General features: G+C 42.0%; 1 protein-coding gene across 1 annotated transcript; it reads left to right on the forward strand.

Moving 5' to 3' along the window:
• Positions 1–5,863: 5,863 nt before the first annotated feature.
• On the forward strand, positions 5,864–8,742 carry LOC4339793 (plant cysteine oxidase 2). Its single transcript, XM_015781906.3, has 5 exons — positions 5,864–6,322; positions 7,330–7,448; positions 7,533–7,695; positions 7,803–8,009; positions 8,153–8,742. Exons 1-5 carry the CDS (start codon positions 6,076–6,078, stop codon positions 8,239–8,241), a joined length of 825 nt encoding a protein of 274 aa, XP_015637392.1. The 5' UTR covers positions 5,864–6,075; the 3' UTR covers positions 8,242–8,742.
• Positions 8,743–10,614: the final 1,872 nt, after the last annotated feature.

A 10,614-nucleotide genomic window follows, 5' to 3' on the forward strand; every position in this document is an offset into this window, starting at 1 on the left:
GATCTATCGTACAGGAGAATATACATAGATGTGTGCATCCACTAATTGCTAGTAATAATCTAAGACATGTCATACCAATTACCAAGCTTGGATTATAGCAGGAGAATTCGAGTCACGGACCATCAGAAGAACGATATTCCAGCAGCCCCATTTTTTCAAGGGTGCAAAGTTGGTCATAGCTAACCACTTGATTAATTAGAATAACCAGTTTTCTCAATTTGCAAGAGAAATGACAAACCCATGCTCGTTACAAAAAAGGATAATAAGAAGTACGTCCAACAGTTAACTTAATTTGCAGAACTTAATTGCCAGAGTTGAAAGATGCTGTTGAACGACTTGTCAAAAAAAAAAAGATTCAGTTGAAGGATGCAGTTGGTGAAGAGCTTGAAGATAGTAGATGGCGCAGCACTACTATTGTGTGTGTGTATATGTATAAATAGAACACTTTTTTTGAATGGAAAATAGTACTAGAGTGTCTTTTCATTGAACAGAGCAGGAGAAAATACAACCCCTAGGGGCAACAGGAAAAAATCGAGGACCTGTATCTATACACTATACATAGTGCGGGATTAACCCGCGCAGCCGCTTAGCCCCTGCTAAAGCCCAAAAGCTAGCCTCTTCTTTGATTCTTGACAGGAGGAAACTCGTTGCCACCTCTTTGTGGTCAAAGATTCGCCGATTTCTCTCCTTCCAGATTTCCCATACAACTAGTAGGATGAGTGATCGGAGTCCTTTCTTCGGAACATTTGGCGTGTTTGCGATGCTCTCCCACCACTGTTGTACTGACTGTGCCTCCTCCCATTGAGTCGGCTCAATTTGCTGATATCCCACCCATCCAGCAACAAGGCCCCACATCCTTTTAGTGTATCTACAAGTGGCAACGAGGTGCAACGCCGTCTCAGCCTCACAGCGGCACAGAGGACAACATCCATTGTTTTGCCAACCCCTGGTCGCAAGTCGAACTGAGGTCCAGACTCTATTTTGGATGATGAGCCAAGCATGAAATTTACATTTCCCTAGTGCCCAGACTTTCCAGATTAAGGAGTTGAAGCTTGTGCTCGACGTTCCTTGGCATTGCGCATGGTAGGCCGAGGAGGCCGTGTAGCGTCCACTACTTGTGAATTTTCAGGTAATCTGGTCCGGTTCTCCATTGTCTAAGTGAACATTTCGGACCGCTTCCCATAGGGCGACTAGTTGTTCGACGAGGTGTACTGTAATAGGAGAGTGAGACTCCAAAGCCAGATCCTGAACCCAGGCGTCCTCCTCCTTTCCATTTCGAAGAGATCTCCCTCTGTTCTTAGAGATCGCATAGACCAGCGGCATGAGGTCTTTAGGTCTTTTCCCCTCGATCCAGGCGGAGTCTCAGAAGCGAGTCGTGTTCCCATCTCCAATTGCTATCTTTGTTGAGGCGGCGAATAGACTCCTGTCAATTTCATCGCAGGGCGTTTCCAGTCCCACCCAAGGCTTGGTCGGGTCCTTCCATTCGTGCCATAACCATCGCAGCCGCAAGGCCCTCGTGAATTTCTCCAAATTTAGGACTCCCAATCCTCCCTGACTGGTTGGCAAGCACGTCTTTGTCCAGTTGACTTTACATTTCCCTCCGGTGATGTCTCCTGTGCCGGCCCATAGAAAGCGACGGCGCTGCTTGTCTAGCTGCTCGAGGGATTCCTTCGTAGTTTTCAAGGCAGTCAGGAGATAAATAGGCTGTGCCGTGAGCATTGATTTGATGAGCGTGGTTCTTCCAGCTGCTGCCATGTTTTTCCCCGTCCAGTTTGTTATCCTTCCTGAGATTTTGTCGAAGACAGGCTGCAAATCCACCTTCCGTAGTCTACCTAATACCAAGGGGAGGCCCAAATACTTTATGGGGAAGTTTGCCCTTACCGTCGGGACGCCCTCAAGAACCTCTGCCAACTCGATGCCGTCACATCTGATGGCCGCCACTTGGGATTTCTGAAGGTTGGTGACGAGTCCAGTGGCAGTGCCGAAGCGATGTAGGATGTCTGCAAAAGCCGTGACATCGCCCCGTGTGGGGTTGATGAAGATGACGGCGTCGTCTGCATACATCGAGATCCTTAGGTGGGTTGTTCTCCCTCGCAACTTCGAGATTGCGCCGAGCTCTATTGCCTTGGAGAGGATTCGTTGCAGAGGGTCAATTGCAAGTACGAATAGCAGTGGTGATAGGGGTCCCCTTGTCTAAGGCCTCTGCCGTGCCTGATCCGCTGCCTTGGCGAGCCGTTGAGGAGTACTTGAGATGTTGAAGTTGACAGGATAGCCCCAAGCCAATATGTCCATCTTGTTGGGAAACCCCTTCGCTGCAACAAGGCTAGAAGGTAGTCCCAGCGGACTGAGTCAAAGGCCTTCGTTATGTCTAGTTTGAAGAGCAGCATTGCCCGCCGCAGGCGGTGGTATCTTCTGGCCATGTTTCTCACGAAAAGGAAGTTGTCATGGATGCTTCTTCTTTTTATGAAGGCGCTCTGATTGACTGAAATCAACAAATGCATGTGCGGCCTTAGCCGCAGCGCAAGCATCTTGGAGAAGATCTTGGCGATTCTGTGGATGAGGCTGATTGGCCTATAGTCCGTGACCCCCTCAGCCCCTTCTTTTTTAGGTATTAGAACAATGTTCGCAGAGTTGAGCAGGTTCAGGTGTGCGCATCTGAGGTTATAGATTGAATCGAAAACCAGAAGAATGTCTTCTTTGATGATTTCCCAGCATACTTTGAAGAAGATCCCTGTGAAGCCATCTGGCTCTGAGGCTTTATCGGTGGGCATCTCCTTAATGGCCCTATGCACCTCTTGCTCCGAGAAAATAGAACACTTTGATGCATGGGCTGTGTTAGCTTCCAACTTTTTCCATCACATCAACCTATCATACACACATAACTTTTCAGTCACATCGTACCAATTTCAACCAAAACTTCCAACTTTGGAAGAAACTAAACACAACCATGAGTGCTTTAATAATAAATGTATGGATGAAATGCAGCCGTATGGCAGGCGGCAGCATGTGTTCAATCTTTTGACGATGCAGAGGTAGGTAGCTAGGTAGGCAGGTGTCTTTTCGATCGATCGGCCATTCATGATTTTACGCATATATAAATTCGATTAACAAATCAATGCCCGAACGAATGAGCGTCCTACTACCCACAGGAATCGAAGGAGACGACCTGCTAGCTCTTCAAACCACTGACAGCTCACTTAGCTTGCTGCCTTCTGCTTTACAATTTTCTTTTCAGTGAGTGGATGATGTTCCAATGGATGTTCTTAACACGAAAAAAAAAAAGGTTCATGGCGATCCATTTCAAAATTGAGCTTTCCAGCAGGTTTTGCGGTTTTGGCGTGCCATGTTGACATCAGTTCATAGTTTCATATATATCCTGCTAGCTGGTAATGCCGCATGTTTCACATATGTCACTATAAACTACTTAAACTTGGCCCCAGTGTATACCCACAATGGCCGCTAAAATTTGTTAATGAGTGGTTACATGTTATATATATTCTCTGCTAACATAGAAGGCATGATGCACTTGAGTATACTTTAATGTTGACAAAATATATATAGACTGAGAACAATCCTTTTATCGGTGGTTCAAAAGCTCCAATCAAATCGAGATTATAATTTTCACTCATTAAAAATCTATACAACAAGAGTTCTCAGCATGTCATATATTAAACTCCCATATTATACTTCAACAAGGTGCGTGGTGGTGTTCGCAACCATATAGCTATGTGATGCAAAACTACTATATGTACATTGGTTCGATTACGAACGGTGGGTGGCATTTGGGAACACACCCTTTTACTAAAGTTTAGGGTATACTTATTTGCTACTATAGTAACCATGTCCGATAACCCTCTCAATTTTTGAAACATCACAATTTTATATCAATCACATGGTTACTGTGGTAAATGTAATAGCCGGACAAGGGTATATTGCCATTCCCTTATCGATATGCAAACCCCGATAAGGTCTACACAAGGACATTGGAGAGATGTGCCAAATAAACATGAGTCAAAAGTACAAATGGTAGAGTGGTAGAAAATCATGACCATCTCTCTTAGCCTTCAAAAATGTATTTTGTACGCATCATCGAGCAGGAGGACACCTTACATAAACTTGGGGACAAACTATTTGTTGTAGCATAAAAAATGGATGCCAATGATAGAATTACAGCTTTTCATTAGGACCTTTCGATCAAAACCTATATAAATGTTATTCGGAAACTAAGTATAGAAATAAAATTACCTCGCTTTTACAATTAGATAGTGGTATAAATATGATTTAGACCGCCACAAGTCATTACTAAGTTTTACATATGAGAGATAAGAGAAGTGTGTACAAGAAACCGGTCAAAACTACAGATGCCGAAAGTCCAAAAAACACATAAAAGATATAAAAATATTATATACCTCAAAACGTTAACCCCCTCCCCGGCGGGAATAAGGCTAAGGTTAAATGATTAGAACTTTGACTATGAATAACTTTTAAAATATTTAGTTTAAAGACACTAAAATATGATATGATGTATATACATTAAATTGGAAGTACTTAAATAAACACAAATATTTACTCCAGATGAACAAGCCTATTGTTTAGAATATTAATTTATCATGTTAACTAAATAGATCATCTATTTAATTTTTGTCCGTATTTCATCACTTTGGAATGACCCCTAAGATGATAAAAGAAAGAAAACAATCCATTTTGCTCACTTGAACTATTTTATTTGGGCAATTTAACCCCTAACTATTTTGGGCTTATTTTACCCCCAAATTATTAAAAACGCTTCATTTTATAGCTTAATATCATTTACTCTTTTTTTACACCAATAGTATTTTAAGTTAAATTGTTTTAGAGGCATAGATGACATCATTATATTGGATGTAAAATCTTAATGTTTGTCTGACCTATGAAAACAATGATAGAAAAAAATTAAATCATATTGAGAGGTAAGTTGCAATGCATATATCAATCCTACCAAATTGATATGTAAAATACCACTTTCAATAGTTTAGGGTGTAAAACAAGAAAAAAAAATAGTCGGGGGCTCCGGTAAAATATAGTTTGAGGTAGTAAAATTAACTTTTTTGTAAAAGAAAATATAAATTTAGATTAGCAGTGGTAAGAAGAGGGACGTCCATGGAGCGTGGTAGATTGGAAAATGTAAGGAGTAGAGGAAAAAAAGAAAAAGGAGTGACGTGTAGGTAGGCGGCGATGGATGTCCAGGTTGGCACGCACGTCGGCTTGCGTGGTAGCGTGACCTGGCAAACAGAGAGCAACGGAGTCCATGCGGAGGGCACGAGACGACACGAGCCAATAATATCATACTACTGACTGGGCCAGGCCAAGCAAAAAAAGAAATTAAGAAAAAAGCAGAGCGGCTAATATATACTCCCTTAGTTTCGAAATATTTGACGCCGTTGACTTTTTATCAAATGTTTGACCGTTCGTCTTATTTAAAAAATTTAAGTAATTATTAATTCTTTTTATATCATTTGATTCATTGTTAAATATATTTTCATGTAGGCATATAATTTTATATATCTCATAAAAGTTTTTGAATAAGACGAACAGTCAAAAATGTGCTAAAAAGTCAACGGTGTCAAACATTTCGAAATAGAGGGAGTATATAGAGAGAGAAAAAAAAAGGAAAGAAAGGGAAAACCGGAGGCAGTATGGGATTCGGCCCACAGGAATGGCTGTTCCCGCCGTCCGTCCGTCGAAGCACAAGCACTACTCCTCAGACAGTAGACAGTAGACAGTAGAGAGAGAGGGTCGCGTTGCGTTGCGTGGCGTCCTCTTCCCTCCAGTCCCCGCCCCCGGTTTTGCCTTCCTCCCCTCCTGCCTGGGTTTGGTTTGGTTTGGCTTTGCTTCTTCCTCGCGCGGCGCCTCCCATCCGCATGGATGATGCCTTCTCCTTCTCCTTCTCCTTCTCCTTCTCCTTCTTGATATTTCCATTTCCTCCCCATTGTTCCCTCCTTCTGCCTCCTCCCTCCTCAAATCTACACCTATCCCCACCACCGCCCTAGCTTCTTCTCCTCTCCCGCAGCCGCCCGCAAGATCGATCTGTCACTCATGCCCGTGCAGCTGGGAGGAGGGGGCAAGGTGGCGGAACCCAAGGACCTCGCCGCCACCGACAAGGACCGCCCCTCCTCCAAGAAGAACCGCCGCCGCCAAAAGAAGCCCGCAACTTCCGCCGCCATCTCCCCGCCGGTCGCCGCCATGCAGACCCTCTTCGACACCAGCAGGGAGGTCTTCCAGGATTCTTTGCCGGGATTCGTGCCGCCGCCCCAAGCCGTCGCCCGACTCGCCGCCCTACTCAGTACCTACTTTACTCCTTCCTATATCCTACTACTACTACTCCGTGCTCTCTCTACATGCATGCCTTTGTTTTCACTCTCTACTGTACCAGCAACGATGCCCCTGATTTTTGCTAACTGGAGACAGTACACAAGACAAGTTGCTGATGTTGTTGGCGGAATTATACTTTGATTCTTTGCACTTAATCTCCGAAAGAAACATCTACATGTTTCTCGTGCTTATGCTTAGGTTGTACGATCGACAACGATAGGCTGTATCGCCTGATCCAAGCTCACACAACCAACAACCTCCCTGCTTTACTCCTCCATCCCTGTTCCTTTCCTCTCCTGACAAGGTCCATTTTTGGTATGGACCATCCTTTGCTATTCTTGTATGTTTGCCCTGCCATGGTGGCCTTTGCATCTGTACGCCCACCTCTCTGCCACATACTACTGAATATTTCCTACAGCCAGCCACAGGTATATGTCAACTTCACTCGACAGGTGCTGCGTGTCTGGCCGTATTCAGTGTTAATACTAGGAATTGGAATTTTGATCTTGCCAGTTCACGTTTATCTCTTCACTTCCTACTGATGTGTGAAACCACCTAAAGTTTGTTACAAACATTGTTCTTGTCATGGGGCCTGGGCCCAACTTAAATCATTGCTCAGTTTTGCCAATCTGGTTATACAAGCTTTCTTCTTCTTCTTCTTCTTTTTTCCATCATGTGATAGTAGTGATACTATGCAAAGACATGATGAAGAAATTGCTACAAGCTGGTTCTTAACATTGTGTTTCTTCTAAATCTTCCAAGTATTTGATATTTCTGCAATTGACTCCTTAATGTTCAAACTAAACTAGTAGGTCGTTCTTTTTTGTTTGTTAGACTACTTCAGTAATTATTATTTTTGACTCAGCCTTGCACTTTTGAACATTTCTTGCATGTGCACTTGTCTATATGCAAATACCTGTGATTCTTAACCCAGATCCTGACATCCATTTTGTCCCATCTCCTTCCTTTTGGATGCAGATGATTTGAAACCACATGATGTTGGAATTGAGCCGAGTATGTCGTGTTTCAAGAATGCCGATTCTAAAGGGCCTCCTCGGGTGACTTATCTACATTTTTACGATTGCCCCAAGTTTTCGGTAATCTGACCTTGCATACTTTTTCCACGTAAATAACTTTTTGAAAGAAAAAGTTTTTACTGATGCTTTGTATGTTTTGTGCAGTTTGGTATCTTCTGTTTACCGAAGTCAGCTGTCATTCCCCTCCACAATCATCCTGGGATGACAGTATTCTGCAAGATACTGTTTGGCTCCATGCACCTCAAGTCCTATGACTGGGCTAAAAGTGCCCCAGATAATGATAATAATGCACTTGAGACCTCAGATGGTTAGTTGGTACATTTATGTTCTTATCCTTTTCAGCAACAGACTCTGTTTTAGGGAAATTTATTGCCCACGCTTCATTTTCTGATATCCTTTTTGTCCTAACCACAGGAGCTCGTTTAGCAAAGGTAAATACAGATGCGGTTTTTGATGCTTCATCGGAGACCACAGTTCTATACCCTGAAAATGGAGGGAATTTGCACTGTTTTACTGCAAGGACAGCTTGTGCTGTGCTTGACGTGATGGGACCCCCGTACAACCGCGCGGATGGAAGGGATTGCTCATATTACGACGAATCCCCATACTTGAGTTCATCTGGTGAGTTGTTGACTATCCATCCATCTGCATCTTTATTCTTTCGTATATATTTAATGCAAAGGGGTGTGTCGACTTGAAACAAAATAAATTATCTGTGGATCCTTTTAGTTCTACTAGCTGAGAGAAATGGCATTTGATTTCAGGTGGAGATGCACGGTACTCGTGGCTCAAAGAAAATCATAGTACGTTCGAGATGAAAGGTGTACAGATGCCACAAAGGTTTATCGTTTAGAAATGACATACAGCATCATTTTGTGGCAACACCTGCAACCATTTCCGCCGAAGAATGGTCCTCCTCTAGCTTGCTGTAGATACCTGTAACTGCAAAGACAGGCAGATGGTACAAGGGAAGATGTGGCCACTAAGCTCAGACTAGCAAACTCTTGAGTGACACAGACGTTACATTTGTTTGGCTTCTTATTTTGGTCAGGGTTGAAACAATCTCTTGTGATTTTCAGATAACTCTGTTCCTCATATGTTATCCTCGTCTGGCAGTGCAAAATTGGGATTGGGTGATACAGTGAACAAGTGTTTTGTTTTTGGGCCATGATCATCTTTTTTTGTTTCCCTGTAGAACTGTATGCAGGCGTTTTTTGAAAGTGATCATGTACCGAATTCAGAGTGTGGTTTGCTTGGTTTGTTGAACAGGGAAGCTATTCCTTTTTGCCTCTTACTGTAGTAGACAAGAGGCATATACATACATAACATAGCCTTTGTTTCTTGAGCAAAGAAATTTGTGTCACCATAACTGGATGGCTTTCCCTAGCTAGTCGCTTACTACCCTTTCTGTTGCTCTGAACTGCCGAGTTCTTGACTGTCAGATTGTGGACGGCCATAATGGGGCATTACTGCTACATAACTGAATGCTGCTCCTACTCGGTTAAGTAAGTGAGAAAGAAAACACAGTGGATATTCCCAGATTTGTAGTCGTAGACTCGTACGTGAGAAAGAAAGCAGGTGATTGCGACTCACTTGCACTGCTACGAAGAAGCTCCAAATGACCAATGCCATTTTCCTACGCTAATAACAGTCTCCGGTTGTGCTGAAAAAACGAAATGTCTACGATTAATTAGCCCCCGCTACACATCATAAAAGAGGTGTTCAAAACAAAGAATCGTGCTATACGTCCGACTCTGCTTCTTTCCACGTTGGTCGGACACAAGTCTTACATACAAGTTGTATGTATAGCAGTTTTCCAAAACAAATGACACTGTTTGGGGATCAAATTACCGGCCGGTGAGTAATTGGTGAAAATCATGAGTAACCAGCTAGTGAAAATATGGAGGGAGAATAGCTACTTTAGTCCCTAAAGTTTCTCTGTAGGATCAGTTTAGTCCCTAACCTTTTAAATGGTCCAAGAAATCCTTAACCTATGTCATAAGGCCTAGAATAGTCCTTGGGTCAACCAAAATCATCATATGGATATGCCATGTCATCATTCATGTAAAATCTATGATGAATTGTCCAATTTATCCTTACGTATATCATAGAAAAATAAATATAAGGGTGAATTAGACATAACTATAGGAAAAAAATACTTCTTTTTTCACCCTTTTGAGGTATATGTTTGCTCTTACATATACCATATATTTTTTTTAACTTTTTCCTTTTGTTTTTTATTTTCCTATGCATAAGGGTAAATTGGACAAATCATATAGATTTTGCATAGGAAGGTGACATGGCATGTCCACGTGGCGATTTTGGTGGGACCAAGGACTATATTAGCCCACATGACAAATTTAAAGAACTTGTTTGGACAATATGAAAGATTAAGGACTAAAATAACCCATGAGCGAAACTTTAGGGACCATATTAGCTATTCATTAGGAAAGCGTGTAATTTCTACTTTTGATTAACATTTTCAAATCTATGGCTACCGATCCTCAAAATCTGTAGTGAGATCCGAGAGAGTTTATAGCATTTAGCCATTTACAACATCTTCAATTTTTTTTTAAAAAAAGAAACTCTAAAACTATTCTATATTTTCAATCAGCTACAAGTTATAGTGCATATTCTAGAAAATGAACTAGAAATCAGTTAGACCCCTATCAAATGCTTTTTAGAATCTAAGGGCATGTTAAGATTATAGCCAAAATAAACCTTACCAAATTTTGATATTTGCCAAAATATTGGCAAGATGACAATATTGCCAAAATTTTAGCAGGATTTCTTATGTATTTACCAAATTTGACGATAAACTAAACGTAGACATTTTTGTGGCAACTTTGCAAAAAAAATAATATGGTTGAAAATGGCATCAATCTGAACAGCCCTAAAGTTAGTTTCTTGAAACATGCCACGAGCTGAAGGGCGCAGAGGTCCAAAACTAAAATGAATTAGAGTTATAGAGCTAGGAAAAAGATACTGAATTTTTACAAGAGATTCAAGCACTCTACTCTTAAAAGATTAAAAGAAAAGAACAGCAATGAATAGGTTATGACTTGAGCCAAAACAAAAAAAAAGAGAAGGCAATTGGAGAGACTTGGAACAAGACGAAGATGGTTGTAGCTGTCCGAAGCTCCTCAAACAGGGGGAACGATTGCTTGGAGTTTGGGCTGGGCTGGGCTGGGCTGGTGACAAGGAGTGTGATGGATCAAGGCCCACA

The sequence above is a fragment of the Oryza sativa genome, chromosome 5 (assembly GCF_034140825.1).
Source record: "Oryza sativa Japonica Group chromosome 5, ASM3414082v1".
NCBI classification, from domain to species: domain Eukaryota; kingdom Viridiplantae; phylum Streptophyta; class Magnoliopsida; order Poales; family Poaceae; genus Oryza; species Oryza sativa.

Bases quoted from the DNA above. Each gene is read 5' to 3' on its own strand.
- LOC4339793 (XM_015781906.3), top strand. From the start codon at position 6,076: ATGCCCGTGCAGCTGGGAGGAGGGGGCAAGGTGGCGGAACCCAAGGAC. The intron at 7,696-7,802 runs GTTAGTTGGTAC...TCCTAACCACAG, and splicing joins TGCACTTGAGACCTCAGATG to GAGCTCGTTTAGCAAAGGTA. The intron at 8,010-8,152 runs GTGAGTTGTTGA...ATTTGATTTCAG, and splicing joins CCCATACTTGAGTTCATCTG to GTGGAGATGCACGGTACTCG.